Consider the following 17,696-nt stretch of genomic DNA (forward strand, 5'->3'; position numbering starts at 1 on the left):
TCCGAGTACTATGGGTACTTTAGGAGGTGTTTTTTTAGTAGTCCCCGACAGGCGGACTATTGGAGCTATTTTCCTGGTGTTTTACAGCCTTTTATGTGCAACAATGAAAATTCAGAAAACTTGGGGGGCCAAATAAAACCGAATTTGGTCCGCGGGCCTCCACTTGGGGAACCCTGCTCAATTTATCTAAGCAAAGAAGACGGGAACCATGAAAAGATGTTGAAGTAAGACACGGACCATCCATACACGACGGACATGGTTCCAACAATAACATCTACAGCTACGTCCGCCTCTGATTTTTGTTGTTGTTGCTCCAGCATTATGTCGTTTTTTTATTACCTACATAGATAGCTATTAACTTAGTTGTACAACTACAATCCGTATTTTCGTTGGTGGAAAGGAACCATACAATACGGGTGCTATATGGTGTGAAAACCTGACTTTATTTTAGACTAATTTGTAAGCTAACTGTTTGATAGTTAACCTGGCTGACAAACTAAACTAACATTAGCTTGGGTTAACGTTGGCAAATCGACGCGCCTCAGTCTCATCGGTCCCAGGTACTTCTGCAGACCGCTCACCCACTACTTAGCTAGCTAGCTAACGTAGCAATGAAGTTTTTTAATCGGTCTGGAAACTAGCTAGCTAAAGCTTGTAATTAAATCTAGTTAGCCAAGTTAAGTAAGCAAGCTAGCTAACGACCGTTATCCTAACGACATTGCAGGGGCCAGGGTAACTTATCATAACTAACTAACGTTAGCTAGCTAAATATATAGCTAAAGGACATTGTCATAGGGCATGTTTCTCTTTCAGCCTAGTTAGCTACTGTATATATTAGCAATGTAAATTGGTGTCAGTACGTAGTCTGCAGCTAGCTAACGTTACTGGTGCCTTGCTCTTTTCATCTAAATTGAGAAGAGATGGTATCTTAACACCAGACTAAATATTTCCTCCTATCACCTCAACAGAACTCACAGAGGGCTGAACCAGAGATGAAGATGTTCTCAGTCTCCCACAAGACGGCCTTCGTGGTCGACCACTGCCCTTATATGGCAGAGTCCAGTCGGCAGCAGGTGGAGTGTGACGTGCTGACCAAGAGCCGTGGCCAGGGCATGATCCCGCTGGCCCCAGTGTCCAAGTCCCTGTGGACATGTGCTGTGGAGTGCTCCATGGAGTACTGCCGCATCCTCTATGACGTTTACCCCCTCAAGAAACTGGTGAGTCTCCATCCCATAGCCTGGCAGTGCCTGGTGGTCTAGTCTGTTTTAGCCCAGGTCAGGACGGAGTATAGTCTGTGCATTGGCCAACTCGTCTGTGTGTATTCATATTCCGAGTTGGGCACAGCACATTATATTGCTTCAGTGGTTATGTTTCAGATCAACTACATTGTGAGTGATTCAGAGTTCCACATTCTGAACAGCTGGAGGCAAGAGGACCAAAGCACTCATGAGGTACTTTATTTCCATCTTCGAGAGATGGATGCTTATTTATCAACAGGGCAGCAATTTTGTACAGCACTAATTCTATGATTCTAAGCAATCTGTTGTTGAAAGTTTACAGCTTTTTGTTATTGCAATACTCACTACACTACTACCAATCTCATTGTCTCATTTTGAGGTTAACTAATCCTGTCCAGATAGAGGTTTTGTTGTAATGTATTGTTGACTTGACCTGCTTCCCTTTTGTATTCATGTGATAGCTCATGTCTGCTCTGGCAGCTGTGGGTCCACCTAACCCGCAGGAGGACCCTGAGTGTTGCAGCGTCCTTCACGGCCTGGTGGCAGCGGTGGAGTCACTGTGTAAGATCACTGAGTACCAGCACGAGGCACGCACCACCCTCATGGACACTGCTGACAGGGTGGCCAACAGGGGGCGCATTATCTGCCTCACAAACGCCAAGAGGTAAACGTTATCATAATTAGTAAATAATTGTTTATTGTTTATTTATTATAATACAATTTTTTTAGGGGATAGATCAGCTATGAAATTAACAGAAAGATTTGGAACTATCAAATAACATTACTTGTATAATTTCAAATCCCCAAATCCACACACCTACTCATTCACAGGTTTTTCTTTATTTCTACAATTTTTTACATTGTAGAATAATAGTGAAGACATCAAAACTATAAAATAACACATGGAATCATGTAGTAACCAAAAAAAGTGTTCAACAAATCAAAATATATTTGAGATTCTTCAAAGTAGCCACCCTTTGCCTTGATGACAGCTTTGCACACTCTTGGCATTCTCTCAACCAGCAATTACCTGGAATACTTTTCCAACAGTCTTGGAGTTCCCACATATGCTGAGCACTTGTTGGCTGCTTTTCCTTCACTCTGCGGTCCAACTCATCCCAAACCATCTCAATTGGGTTGAGGTCGGGTGATTGTGGAGGCCAGGTCATCTGATGCAGCACTCCATCACTCTTCTTCTTGGTCAATTATCCCTTACACAGCCTGGAGGTGTGTTTTTGGTCATTGTCCTGTTGAAAAACAAATGATAGTCCCACTAAGCGCAAACCAGATGGGATGGCGTATCGCTGCAGAATACTGTGGTAGCCATGCTGGTTAAGTGTTCCTTGAATTCTAAATAAATCACAGACATTGTCACCAGCAAAGCACCATAACACCACCTCCTCCATGTTTTACAGTGGGAAATACACATGCAGAGATTATACGTTCACCCACACCGTGTCTCACAAAGACATGGCTGTTAGAACCAAAAATCTCCAATTTGGACTCCTGAACAAAGGACACATTTCCACCAGTCTAATGTCCATTGCTCATGTTTCTTGGCCCAAGCAAGTCTCTTATTCTTATTGGTGTCCTTTAGTAGTAGTTTCTTTGCAGCAATTCAACCATGAAGGCCTGATTCACACAGTCTCCTCTGAACAGTTGATGTTGAGATGTGTCTGTTACTTGAACTTTTTGAAGCATTTATTTGGGCTGCAATTTCTGAGGCTGGTAACTCTAATGAACTTACCTCTGCAGCAGAGGTAACTCTGGGTCTTCCTTTCATCATGAGAGCCAGTTCCATGATAGTTTTTGTGACTGTATTTGAAGAAACTTTCAAAGTTCTTGACATTTTCCAGATTGACTGACCTTTTTTATTTAACCAGGTAAGTTGACTGAGAACACATTCTCATTTACAGCAACAACCTGGTGAATAGTTACAGGGGAGAGGGATGAATGAGCCAATTGTGAACTGGGGATGATTCGGTGACCGTGATGGTATGAAGGCCATATTGGAAATGTAGCCAGGACACTGGGGTTAACACCCTTATTCTTAGTGCCATGGGATCTTTAGTGACCACAGAAAGTCAGGACACCTGTTTAACGTCCCATCCAAAAGACAGCACCCTTCACAGGGCTTTGTCCCCAATCACTGCCCTGGGGCATTGGGATATTTTTTTAGACTAGAGGACAGAGGAAAGGGGGCCTCCTACTGGCACTCCAACACCACTTCCAGCAACATCTGGTCTCCCATCCAGGACCAACCCTGCTTAGCTTTAGAAGCAAGCCAGCAGTAGGATGCAGGGTGGTATGCTGCTGGTTTATGTCTTAAAGTAATGATGGCCTGTCATTTCTCTTTGTTTATTTGAGCTGTTCTTGCCATAATATGGGCTTTACCAAATAGGGCTATCTTCTGTATACCACCCCTACCAAACACATTAAGAAGGAAAAAAATTCCACAAATTAACTTTTAAGATGGCACACCTGTTAATTGAAATGCATTCCAGGTGACTACCTCTTGAAGCTGGTTGAGAGAATGCTAAGAGTGTGCAAAGTTGTCATCAAGGCAAAGGGTGGCTACTTTGAAAAATCTCAAATATAAAATATACTTTGTTTTAACACTTTTTTGCTCACTACATGATTCCATATGTGTTATTTCATACTTTTGATGTCTTCACTACAATGTAGAAAATATTAAAAATAAAGAAAAACCCTTGAATGAGTAGGTGTGTCCAAACTTTAGACTGGTACTGTATATATACTGTATATATATTTTTTTATTATGCCCCTTCCCCCCTCTCCCCTAGTTGTAGGACCTGTGGAAAACATTACAATTCTATATATACACTGAGTGTACTTTACATAGACCAGGGATCATCAACTGGATTCAGCTGCAGGCCAATTTAAAAAATAAATTAAATAATAATAATACAAATAAATTAAATTCATGAGTGAATGTTCAGGGGGCCGGAACATAATTACAAATAATGTATAGACTGCACATTGACCACAAAAAGCCCAAACAGAAGACTAAAACCTAATCACTTCAAACCTTGCTGACATTTGTATACAATTACACATTTCTATTATGCGTGATAATACTTTGGAACAGATTTCCGAAATTAAAATCACTTGGAGCTGATTTGCTGGTCTTTTTACAGTCTTTTATGTCCAACAATAAAAAAAATAATATTTTTGTTCATATAATTTTTGGGCCGCCAGTTGGGGAACCCTGACATAGACTGATCAGGTGAATCCAGGTGAAAGCTATGATGCCTTATTGATGTCACTTGTTAAATCCATTTCAATCACTGTAGATCAGGGCTCTCCAACACTGTTCCTGGAGAGCTACCGTCCTGTAAGTTCTCTCTCCAACCCTAATCTAGCATACCTGATTCTCATAATTAGCTGGTTGATAAGATGAATCGGGTTAGTTACAACTGGGGTTGGAACAAAAACATACAGGAGGGTAGCTCTCCAGGAACAGGGTTGTGGAGCCTTGGTATAGATGAAAGGGAGGAGGCAGGGTAAATAAGGATTTTTAAGCCTTGAGACAATTGAGACATTGTGTGTGTGTGTCATTCAGAGGGTAAATGGGCAAGACACAATATTTGTGCCTTTGAACGGGATATGGTAATTGGTGCCAGGTGCACCGGTTTGAGTGTCAAGAACTGCAATGCTGCTGGGTTTTCCACGCTCAACAGTTTCCCGTGTATATCAAGAATGGTCCACCACTCAAAGGACATCCAGCCAACTTGACACAACTGTGGGAAGCATTGGAGTCAACATAGGCCACCATCCCTATGGAATGCTTTCGACAGCTTGTAGAGTCCATGCCCCGACGAATTGACCACTACAATCTTAATTCCAACCCTCAGATGTCCACAGACTAACCCATCTTTCCCAGGACACTACAGTTTTAATATTTCCTTTTGCAATACATTCTTCTATTTTACTGTGAAGACTTACGAAGGTCTTGAACCTCTGTTTGTGCCAAGATTTCCCTTAAAATAAATACTCATATTTCCCATTGATTGATGGTGGTTTTTCAGATCTCCTAACAGTGCTGTTTGTAGGTCCCTCTGAACACAGACATTATGACTTAACAACCACTCCTGGACCTGACTCCAAAAGTGAGCCACTGAAGGACCGTACCAAAAGAGATGATCTATTGATTCTGTTAAACCTGGTTATTAATTGAGAACCTGTAGATACTGAAGTAATGCCCATCTTTGAAGGCATCCATGGAAATCCTAATGGGGGTATTGTGTGTTTCTGTCTGTTACAGTGACACCCATGTGCGAATGCTGGAGGACTGTGTGCAAGAGACCATTCTAGAGCAAAACAAGATGGCAGCAGGCTCAGACAGGTATGAGAGATTGAGAAGAGAATAATAATGTTTTTACACTCTTTTCCTAAGGAAGTGTCTTGAATCCTTCCGATGCATTCCAGTGTGTCTCTGTGTTTTAGACTGATGCCTATCCAGCAGTGTGAGCTGGTGCTCGTCCACATCTTCCCTCAAGGAGAGGACACCCTGGTCTCAGACCGGCCAAAGAAAGAGGTAGGTTTAAATTGACTCTGTTTTCACCTAGTCTAAAGGTTAATCTAGATATGGATAACATTGCTCCAAACACACTTTGTCATATCAACGCATACTTAATCTGATGGAGATAAAGTATACTGTTAGTATCCTGTAAACGTGTGCTCATTTCCACATGCTGTAGTTACAAAGTTCTATAGAGATGGCATACAATAAAAAATGGCATGCTACTTTGTTAGTGTTAAAGTCCTACATAGTCTTCCTCTGTACCGGCAGGTCTCCTCTCTGCTGACCAGCGAGGTTCACAGTGTGCGGGCAGGGAGGCACCTGGCCACCAAACTCAACATTCTAGTGCAGCAGCACTTTGACCTTGCCTCCACCACCATCACCAACATCCCAATGAAGGTATGTCTTCTGTCCTCTGCTCTCCCAAGGTTCAGGCCTTCACCAGCCGCATCTATAACCTTTCACCCTTTTCACTAACTCCCACCCATTACTTCCTTCAGGGCTGTGTCCCAGCAGTCTTGAATTAACTATTTTCCTGCCTCCTTCATGTCATGACTGATGTTAGATTAGCTATTTAAGGTATAAGGTGGGCTATTTTTGATGACTGGACGAACGTTTGAAAAGGGCGACGTTCCGTCTGCAAAAGACCTAGCCTGACCCGCCCACTTATTTTCTCTGCATCCACAAACCAACGCATTACACATTTTCTATTGGCCTTGCCACCCAATGCACCTATCGCTTCACTCGCCTCAACCTTCTGATACCCTAACCTAACCTTGCCACACCCCCACCCCATCATCGGCCCCAAAATGTCCCAAACTTCCTTCTTCTTCCCCGTCAGCCATTGTGCACTATGATTTTACACACTGTTCTTTGTTTGTTCATCATCATGTTGAAATGACTCTTGGAACCGCTGCTGTTTTCATGCTGTATTTTCTGTTTTGCTAGCCCACATTAAATGTTTGCGAGCAGGTCAGTACTCTTAAACACACACCAAGAGGGACCGCAGAACGCAAGGCTGTGTGGATTGGTTTTGTCCATCCATCGGACGCTCAACAGCCCTCACTTTTGATTGGCCGCTGATTGTCCACTTGACATTCCAGCAGCCAATCAGAGTTGAGAGTGTTAGCATGTTTGGTGGATGAGAATGTACGCATTATGTGCCCTGTAGTTTGCCCCCCCCCCCGGCCTCATGTCCTGTCTGACTCCTTGTTGGTGACTCCTTGTTGCTGCCTTCTCTACCTCAGAGTTGATTGGTCGCAGTCCCTCCTTGTAGTGTCTTGTTGTGGTCCTTTGTGCTGTGTTGAGTAGTACGTATTGATATCAGACCACCCTCTGTCCCTCCTTTCCTTCTCTCTTTCCTCTCTCTTTCTCTCTTTCTTTCTCTCATTTGAATAGTAAGTCATTTAGTCCTTAGCCATGATAGGCAGGTAGACGCCTATCTCCTAACTTTCGCCCCAAATGTTTTTGTCCTCCATGTAGTCCCATGTTATTAATCTGGGTTAGAAAACAAGTACAGCCCTTTTCACTGAAGTACACGTCAGACCCTTAAACTTTGGACTGCAACAACCACAGCTGTCTATCTTCACATCACCGGAATCACCTTATAGGAAGAACGGAAGAGAGAACAAAAGAGAGAGAGACGATGCAAAGATCAGTGGTTTATGCATTTGCTGGTACTTCTCGAACCCTTGTTGTTAACATGAAAGCAGCAGTGTTTGTTTGTCTTGACAGCAGTGGATAGGCACTCACTACTGCAAGTCGCTCTGGATAAGAGCGTCTGCCAAATGACTACAATGTCAATGAAAAGGATACCTCGCTGACGTCTCTTTTTTTGGTCTTCTCCGTCTCCTGTGGGTGTGAAGGAGGAGCAGCACGCCAACACGTCGGCCAATTACGACGTAGAGCTCCTGCATCACAAGGACGCCCATCTTGAGTTCTTCAAAAGTGGTGAGGTTTTAAGAAATAATAATAAAATAATCTATTGTTTTGGCCACTAAATTATTGTGGCTTGGCCATAAAACCACTACAGTAAACATTCAGCTTCTCCCTTTCATCTCTCCTCTTTTTCTGTTGTTCAGGCGACCTGCACATGGCTGGTAGTACGAGTCGAGACAGTGGACTTAAGGAGACAGTTACGCTTAAGTGGTGCACTCCTCGCACCAACAGTGTAGGTAGGCACCATGAACCCTGTGAAACTTTATTTGTTGTCGCGCTAACTGAATGAAAAGTCTCGGTAGAGGTGGGGCTTGAGTGGCGTTTGAAATGATAAAGATAAAAGAAGAGATTGAAAAATGGCTGAAAATGTCCTTGATATCGATACATCAAAGTCCCAAGAGCATTTTCTGTTGTAATATTCTCTTTTGGCTTATCTGGATATTTCCCATCTTTCTTGCGTGTGTGTCTGTGTGTGAACTGGTGGCTCAGAACTGCACTACTGCACTGGAGCCTATCGGATCTCGCCTACGGACGTCAACAGCCGACCCTCATCGTGTTTGACCAACTTCTTGCTGAACGGTGAGCCTGAATATTTTTGCCCCGACCCCTTGCCTCTACCCCCTACCCTAAATGTAATACTACTTGCATACGTAAAATACAAACAAGTGTAGTTGAAATACAGATGGTGATTGATTGCATTGCAGGTCGCTCAGTGCTGCTGGAGCAGCCCAGGAAGTCCGGGTCAAAGGTCATCAGCCACATGCTGAGCAGCCATGGCGGGGAGATCTTCCTGCACGTGCTAAATAGCACCCGCTCCACCCTGGAGGACCCTCCCTCCATTAGCGAGGGCTGCGGGGGCCGGGTGACTGACTACCGCATCACTGTAAGCCCCTCCCACCCCTTCCTCCTCTACACCATAGTGACTGACTACCACATCACTGTAAGCCTCTTCCTCCTCTACCCCATAGTGACTGACTACCACATCACTGTAAGCCCCTCCCACCCCTTCCTCCTCTACCCCATAGTGACTGACTACCACATCACTGTAAGCCTCTTCCTCCTCTACCCCATAGTGACTGACTACCACATCACTGTAAGCCCCTTCCTCCTCTACCCCATAGTGACTGACTACCGCATCACTGTAAGCCCCTTCCTCCTCTACCCCATAATGACTGACTACCACATCACTGTAAGCCCCTTCCTCCTCTACCCCATAGTGACTGACTACCACATCACTGTAAGCCCCTTCCTCCTCTACCCCATAGTGACTGACTACCGCATCACTGTAAGCCCCTTCCTCCTCTACCCCATAGTGACTGACTACCACATCACTGTAAGCCTCTTCCTCCTCTACCCCATAGTGACTGACTACCGCATCACTGTAAGCCTCTTCCTCCTCTACCCCATGGTGACTGACTACCACATCACTATAAGCCCCTTCCTCCTCTACCCCATAGTGACTGACTACCACATCACTGTAAGCCCCTTCCTCCTCTACCCCATAGTGACTGACTACCATATTACTGTAAGCCCCTTCCTCCTCTACCCCATAGTGACTGACTACCATATTACTGTAAGCCCCTTCCTCCTCTACCCCATAGTGACTGACTACCACATCACTGTAAGCCTCTTCCTCCTCTACCCCATAGTGACTGACTACCATATTACTGTAAGCCTCTTCCTCCTCTACCCCATAGTGACTGACTACCACATCACTGTAAGCCCCTTCCTCCTCTACCCCATAGTGACTGACTACCACATCACTGTAAGCCTCTTCCTCCTCTACCCCATAGTGACTGACTACCATATTACTGTAAGCCCCTTCCTCCTCTACCCCATAATGACTGACTACCACATCACTGTAAGCCCCTTCCTCCTCTACCCCATAGTGACTGACTACCACATCACTGTAAGCCTCTTCCTCCTCTACCCCATAATGACTGACTACCGCATCACTGTAAGCCTCTTCCTCCTCTACCCCATAGTGACTGACTACCACATCACTGTAAGGGGCAGAGGAGGTTCAGTCACAACTAATTGGAGTTTGTTTACAAATCTAATGCATATAAAATGTCAACGAGAAAACACATAAACAACGAATTGGTGTAACAGCTGTCTACTGTGTTCTATGTAACAATGTGTACCTGTAATGTCTTATATTTACACTGTGTCTATGTAACTACCATGTTAACATTGGTAGGTATAAAATACACTTATTCTAAAGTGGGACCAAAAGTTTGATACAAGTATTTTTGGGGTGTCTGCCGCAGGACTTCGGCGAGTTCATGAGGGAGAACCGTCTGACTCCTGTCCCAGAGTCCCCAGACGCTGAGGCTAGTGGGAAGCCCCCGGCAGAGCGGGCCAAAGCCCAGCTGGAGCGTTACACTCGCTATTGGCCAATGATCATCTCCCAGACCACCATCTTCAACATGCAGGCGGTGAGCAGGACAACAGCCTTCTTTCACACACTGCACAGTTGCTCACCTCACATCACTCGTTTGATTTATTTTTTAACGGTCTGTGTAATTTTGTGTTCATTGTATGTGTGTGACTGTATGTGTTAATTGTGTGTGGTGTGTGTGATCCAGGTTGTTCCGCTGGCTAACCTCATAGTGAAGGAGAGTCTGAGTGAGGAGGACTTGCTGACCTGCCAGAAGACCGTTTACAACCTGGTGGATATGGAGAGGAAGAACGACCCTCTTCCCATCTCCACTGTGGGCTCCAGGGGAAAGGGCCCTAAAAGGTAGTCTGTCTCTGTGTGAGAGAGAGACTGATGTTGTGGCTTAGTGTCACCCTGAGTGTTTAGGGGTGGGAAACAGCGTGTGTGTGAGTGGGTGGGTGGGTGTGTACGTGTCTGTTTTTATGTGTGTGTTTGTATGTTAAGGATGTGTGCGGAAGAGAGTGAATTGGGGAGAGAGTCTGAAAGTGTAACTGTGTCGCTCCCTGACTGTTTGGAGGTGGGAACCGTATATAAGTTCAGTGTGTGTGCCTGGTCTCCTGTCCTGACTGGTTACTGTCCCCCCCGGGCTTTAGGGATGAGCAGTACCGCATCATGTGGAACGAGCTGGAGACTCTGGTGAAGACCCACGTGGCGGGCAGCGAGCGACACCAGAGGGTTCTGGACTGCATCATCGCCTGCCGCAGCAAACCCCCCGAGGAGGAGGAGAGGAAGAAACGGGGGAGGAAGAGGGAGGACAAGGAGGACAAGGCAGAGAAGAACATCAACAAGGATTCAGAGGACAAGAGCTGGCAGGAGTCAGAGAGGTCAGGGTGACACAACACAAATTTTGTTTGACCCCAGCCTGACCTAGTGTTTTAAACAACAGACCCTGAATCCAATCAACTCTGTGATTCTGAAAAAAATCCTGTCTGAAAAATATATTTTTAAAATAATATATACAGTACCAGTCAAAAGTTTGGACACACCTACTCATTCAAGGGTTTGTCTTTATTTTTTCCTATTTTCTACATTGTAGAAAAGTAGTGAAGACATCAACACTATGAAATAACACATATGGAATTATGTATTAACCAAAAAAAGTGTTAAACAAATCACCCCAAGCCACCCTTTTCCTTGATGACAGCATTGCACACTCTTGGCACACTTCTCTCAACCAGCTTCACCAGGAGTGCTTTTCCAACAGTCTTGAAGGAGTTCCCACATATGCTGAGCACTTGTTAGGTGTCCAAACTTTTGACTGGTACTGTATATACCGGTTTAGTATTTTACCCTGGTATTCTCCTGGTCACTGTCATACTGTGTTGCATTCTACCCCCAAGCCATAAGACTCCTGAACAGCTAATCAGAGGGCTACCCAGAACCCTCTTTTACGCTGCTGCTACTCTCCGTTTATAATCTATGCATAGTCACTTGAACTCTACCTGCATGTACATATTACCTCAATTACCTTGACTCATCGGTGCCCCCGTACATTGACTCTGTACCTCTGTATTTTACTGCTGCTGTTTAATTATTCGTTACTTTTATTTTCTATTTTCTACTTAACACTTTTTTACTTCTTAAAGCATTGTTGGTTAAGGGCTTGTAAGTAAGCGTTTCACTGTTGTATTCGGCACATGTGACAAATAAAATGTGATTCCTCCACCAGGCTGAAGGGGGCGGTAGAGCGCGGAAAGGAGGAGCAGGGGGAGTCGGAGGTCATAAAGGATTCTCCTGACTCGCCAGAGCCTCTCAACAAGAAGCCCCGTCTGGAAGAGATCCAACTACCTGAAAAAGCCAAAGGTGCATGCCCCCCCCCTTCTGGTTGGCCTTGACCTTATTGTCCTCAGATCCATGGTGTGAACTGGTGTGGTCCATGGTGTGAACTATTTGTTGAATGCCAAGTTCATGGTTATCATTGCAATGAGTAGTATTCTATTATTATTATTTGTTTTTTGTCTCATCACTGCATTAATTACCTTTTTTATTCAGAGATAATACATTGATAAGGCGTGCCATTACTAGTATTGTTCCTTTTCACTGATCTTTCTGTCTCTGTGTGTTTTCGGCCTGTGGTTACAATGTAGGTCCGGTGTCCCTGCTCACCATGTGGACTAACAGAATCACTGTGGCCAACTCCAGGAAACACCAGGAGTTTGCCGGAAGGATCAGCTCTGTGAACAACAAGGCAGAGTTATACCAGCACCTTAAAGATGAGAATGGGTGTGTGATAATGTGCTGTATATAACCATTCCCCACATCAGTGTATTATAGCCCCTAGTTCTAATTAACCATATAACACAAGGAGGTGTGTTATATGGCCAATATACTATGGCTAAGGGCTGTTCTTATGCACAATGCAACGCGAAGTGCCTAGACACAGCCCTTTAGCCGTGGTATATTGGCCATAAACCACAAACCCCAGAGCTGCCTTATTGCTATTATAAACTGGTTACCAAAGTAATTAGAGCAGTAAAAATACATGTTTTGTCATACCCGTTGTATACAGTCTGATGTACCACGTCTGTCAGCCAATCAGCATTCAGGGCTTGAACCACCCAGTTTATAATGTTTGATAGAGATGTTGTAGTTTGTTTTCTTGACTGAAATCTGATTGTCCAGTGCCTGTTATGGAGTAGACGGTCTTATGATAAATAATTAGTTAACTTTTTTTCTACTGTTAACAGAATGGACCTCCACGAGAATGGGAAAGCCACCAGATGATGTGACCTGTCTCTATACAGGATGCACCCACTCCACCGAACACCTTCCCACAGCAGGAATATGTGCTTGGACCAGAGATCATGTCAATCTGAGGTGTATGGACTGTCCTCCCCTACTCTGTCCATACCAGGCATAGATTAATGGGTAGCAGTCAGACTTTGTAATTTTTAGAGTGATTTTTGTTCGTTTTCTACCCACGTTTGTATGGATAGGCTCACATATTGTGTGAAGCAATAAAGTTGTCAACAGGCAGTATTTTCTTTCTGTGCCGTTCTACTTTTCTCATGGTTAGGTTAATGGTACGGTGACCGCGAAAGGTTGGCATCAAGTCTCAAATATAACAAAATGCAGTTTTGTCAGTTTGGAAGGTTTTTGTCTGAAATATAGTAAAATCCAGTTATGATGGATATTGTATCTTAATTCTACTTTAAGATTCCTCAATGAAATGAAAAACGACAATTTTCATGCTTTGTTGTACGTTTTGGTACATAGAAGTACAAATGTGTGTAGATTATCACAGCAATACAAAGTTCCAGTATAAAAGGCACATTCATAATTGCCCTCCTAAGATCCATTAATACTTTGTCTTCCAAAACGGTTGTGCAACACATTTGTCTCAACAACCCTCGTAGTGGCATGAGTAGTGTGTGTATGAACATGTCACAACCTCACTTCCAAGAATGGATTCATTTGTTTGTATGCTTTTCTTCTTGGGATTTGTATTCCCATGGTCTGTTATGTGGGTATTGTGGTGGGAACTGGTATTGTGGAGGTGGGTGAAAAGATACTGCTCTTGATAAGGCAGTCTGCCCTGGAGATTTGTGGGAGAGAGATGCTCTCCACGGGCTGGTGAGGCGTTAAGCCACAACCTCGGGGGAGGTGTGGGTACTGCTGGTTGGAACGGGGGGCATCCTTGGCCTTATTGTCCTCAGATCCATGGTGTGACCTGGGACAACCCCCTCTGAGGGCCACATCGCAAGAGTCCTTACCCTCACACGGCTTCTACAGAAATAGAAAACTGTAAATGTAAGGGTGACTGCCAGAAAGAGGCAGCAGACCACTAGCAGAGCTGTCAACACACTGGCCATCCAATGAGGGGTCTGTCTGTCGCACTGATACACCAGTGGGATCCGAGGCTGGGACGGTGTTGACAGAAGTGGGATATGGAGTACTGGTGGAAAGAGTGGGACTAGAGGCTGTAGTTGTGGCAGTAGTTGGGCTGGGGAAACAGTCATGCCCGAAACTCACAGGGCCTACCTTGCTGATGGGGAACTCTGGGAGCATTGCCTGGCTGAATGCAGGGCTACTCTGTCTGGCCTTTGAACTAATTTCCTCCCACATGCGCCAGACCCGACCCACAGACCACCGTCCCTCGACACCATCACCCCCCACCTGGCATAGGGTGAAGTTGTATCAAGACACAATAGTGGATCCAGGGACAGCACGGCAAGGTGGTGGCTGCCAGAGTCATTGAAGAAGCGGGACAGCTTGTCCAGGAGAAGCTCCACCCTGTGGCGCTGGCTGAGGAGGAAGTTAAGACTCCGGTGAGGCTAAAGCTGTGGCAGGGCTCCGCATGGCTGCGGTGGAGGTCCAAGGTGAGGGGGAGCCAAGCCCTGATTGTCCCGAGCAGCCAGCAGCAGCTGCTGAGGGGCAAACTGCAGGTCTACTGCCAGAGGGACACCGTGCAGCTCAAGTCCATCCAAGACCACCCAGGACCCCAGAGTCACAGGAGGGCCATCTATGAACGTCAGCCCCAGGGAGAGGGACTCTGCTGCCCCATCCTCTGGATCCAGAAAGGTCCTTGATGGTATTGTGTAGTGGAAAGGGAAGCCGACTGTGGCTTCCAGAAGTGGGATGGACCTCAACACTTTGGGAGGGAGATCGGAGGGCCCTAGAATAACATCAGTACATATTTAGAAAGACCATTACATCATGCCAAAGTTCTTACAGAGAGGAAGTTATGCATGAGAAATGTGACGTGGAAGTTAGTAGTAAACTAACCTGAGGAGGCAGCTGAAGGAGACATGGGCTGGGAAGATGCTCTAAGTACTCCAGTTGGAGCAAGGCCCAAAGAAACCTCGCGTCTCAACTGGACCTGATGAGAAGCTTGAAGTTGTGTCATACTCTCCAGCCTGGTGCTGAGAATGGCTTGATTCTCTGGACATACTAACAGTTGATACCGTCTCCGTTTTGGTGGCTGTGTGAAATGTAGGCCTCTTCAGCGATTGTGTGAAACACTCTGGGATGAGTAGGGACGGTTTGAGAGGCATGGACAACAAATCGTCTCTCGTGCCAGATGGTGGTGATTGCAAAACACCCTCACAAGCAACAGGATGTTAGAGGGTAACTTGAGGCCTGTGTTAGTTCTAGGTTTGGGACCCCAGTGTGTGTCTCCAGGATGGCTGTGGGGTATGACATCATCAAACTAGTAGAAGGCTCCAGAGCAGGTATGTGTGAAAGCTCCAGTCTGACTGACTCTGGCACCTGTGTTGGTGGTGGGAGAACTGCATTTGGGGTGGCTGTATGACGCAGAGGTTGCAGGCCCCTCCTGATCCTAGAAAGCAACCCCTTGCAGAGAACCCTCCACCCTAGTATGGAGACTCCCAACATGGTGGTCAGCCGACCTGAGGCAGTGCTATGCTCCAAAATCAGGACTAAGTCTGAACTGCTCCCCCACCCCACAACCGACCAGCCACAAGAGCTCGGCAGCCTTCCTCTTCCCAAGGTCCCTTTCCCCGAGTAGCGTCAGCAGTCGGGATCCTGCCTGCACACCCTGGTTTTCTCTCTTTGGAAGTGCAGTGGGGCCACTGAGCGAGAGGAGGTGCATGGAGCCAGGAGCCATTCGCAGATAGTCAGCCATTGTGCTGGTCAGCTGTACACGTTGGTCTGCGTCCAAGCGGCCAGGGTCCACCTGAAGCATTAGATCAGCCCAGATGACAGTCTCCCCCACAGGGCAGATGAGACCGGCCCCGTCAGACACACCACCAACCAGGATTAGGGTCAAAATAATTATTAGATTCGGTCAGTTTATGAAGTAAATTTAATTACCTAAATTGGAAATTAACAATTAAATTCATAAATTGAACAGATCAAATTTATTTAAAGCTGGAATCCTTAATTGCAAGATTCATTTTTTTTTTTACTTATAAATGAATTATATATACCTATTGAATCTTGAAGAATATAACTTATTACCTTATGAGCTTAGTTCAACTGTCATACCCCATCAGAACCCAAAATACAAACATGTTTTACTCCAATGTTTGTAAACAATATAAATGTAAAAGTCTGTATAGCCTTAAAATATGGTTTAAACTCATGTTGATATCATGGATGGTCACTCCTTGCATCTATAGCTCTATGAATTTGAGAGTGGTTACATTTCTCCAGGCCCATCCCTCAGCTTTTTACCGAAATCAGTTACATTTAATCAATCGATACATGCAATGCACATGATGAATATCAAATGATCAATGTCCTCTATGTGTGTAGAGAATATGCTCCCCTCTCCCACTGTTCCATTAAGGACATGAAGATGAAAGTAGGTAATGGATACACAGTAGCCTGCGACGGACACTTGACGGGGGTTCTGCCAAGCCAAATAGCTTGCCAGTCTTCTCGGTGAACGCCAACCACCTTGGTGTTGCATCATGATTGGCCAAAGAGACCTGAAGGAGTGAATGAACTTTCATTCAGTAACCCTTTTCCTCCATGAGTTACTTCATTATTCTGCCAGGCCTATATGGCCATATTCCATTGTAGTTGTGTAGTCCATAACTCCCCAGCCAAATGAGTAAACAGTGCCCCCCACTCGTGTGTTTGAAACAAGCATTTGCTACCAAGCTATTGAAATATCAGCCTCTAGTTGACATTATTAATGGCCTTGGATTTACATGGCAACTTTCAGTACAGTCAGCTCACCTGATAGTGCTGTAAAGGTCTCTGTATTACATTTACATTTACGTCATTTAGCAGACGCTCTTATCCAGAGCGACTTACAGATTGGTGCATTCACCTTATGATATCCAGTGGAACAACCACTTTACAATAGTACATATTTTTATTTTGGGGGGGTGGGGGGGGGGGCTGTATGGCTGGCAGGGGGAGTGGAAAGTAGAAAGCTGTCCCAGCTTGGACTGTGCGGTTTGGGAGGCCCTGCTGCCGTCCCACTGGAGGACAAGAGTGCAGTTTCACCAAGCCCTGGGACTTCGACACACATCCCAGCAGCATCAAGATACAGAGGGGAGAGAAGTTCAAAAGGCATGGACTCTACTTCCTCTGTACCTTCGTATCCAATAAGGAACAACACCCGTTGCACCAGGTATCCGTTTTGGAGGGTGAATACAACGTATCATGTCTCTTTGTCACCCCTCTCCCATTTCCCCCAGTCATCCAAACCGACAAATAAACACTTATTCCAATTGAAGTTGTGCGAGGATCCTCAGGCTTATGAATACATCTGGTCCAGAAGAAAGCAGTAATCTAGGTCCAGGAGAGTAGTGGAATGTTCCTAGCAGGAAGCACCAGTTGAACATGATCCTTCAAGTCGTCCTCCGCATTGGTGTCATACCATGTCATTACGTGTCCAATTACTAGGCTGCCTGGTTACAAGGAAACAAGAAATGCTACCAGGCAGGGACCCTCCAAAGGCTTCTATGACACATTCAAGGCTGGCTGAACACATTGCTTTCTATAGTTTTATATGTTCAGGGTTCCACTTTACTATCATATCGAAAATAATATAAAATACCCTTACATTATAACTGTAACTCAAGTTATGTAGTCTACATATATGAAATGCACCTGTTAGCTC

The 17,696-nt window shown here is 45.1% G+C and overlaps 1 protein-coding gene across 3 annotated transcripts; it reads left to right on the forward strand.

Annotated features, from left to right (window-relative positions):
• The first annotated feature begins 49 nt into the window (after window positions 1-49).
• LOC115199051 (integrator complex subunit 13) lies at window positions 50-13,138 on the forward strand. Of its 3 annotated transcripts, none has more exons than XM_029761571.1 (17): window positions 50-224; window positions 969-1,217; window positions 1,377-1,451; window positions 1,700-1,902; window positions 5,524-5,604; window positions 5,706-5,796; window positions 6,052-6,180; window positions 7,647-7,731; window positions 7,863-7,955; window positions 8,209-8,298; window positions 8,424-8,602; window positions 9,990-10,157; window positions 10,308-10,462; window positions 10,753-10,983; window positions 11,829-11,962; window positions 12,247-12,382; window positions 12,847-13,138. In XM_029761571.1, exons 2-17 carry the CDS (start codon window positions 993-995, stop codon window positions 12,881-12,883), a joined length of 2,112 nt encoding a protein of 703 aa, XP_029617431.1. In that variant the 5' UTR covers window positions 50-224; window positions 969-992; the 3' UTR covers window positions 12,884-13,138. The 3 variants fall into 3 exon arrangements, with proteins under 3 accessions (XP_029617431.1, XP_029617429.1, XP_029617430.1); XM_029761569.1 differs by lacking the exon at window positions 50-224 and adding an exon at window positions 280-426; XM_029761570.1 differs by lacking the exon at window positions 50-224 and adding an exon at window positions 281-560.
• Window positions 13,139-17,696: the final 4,558 nt, after the last annotated feature.

The sequence above is a fragment of the Salmo trutta genome, chromosome 8 (genome assembly GCF_901001165.1).
Source record: "Salmo trutta chromosome 8, fSalTru1.1, whole genome shotgun sequence".
Lineage (NCBI taxonomy): Eukaryota > Metazoa > Chordata > Actinopteri > Salmoniformes > Salmonidae > Salmo > Salmo trutta.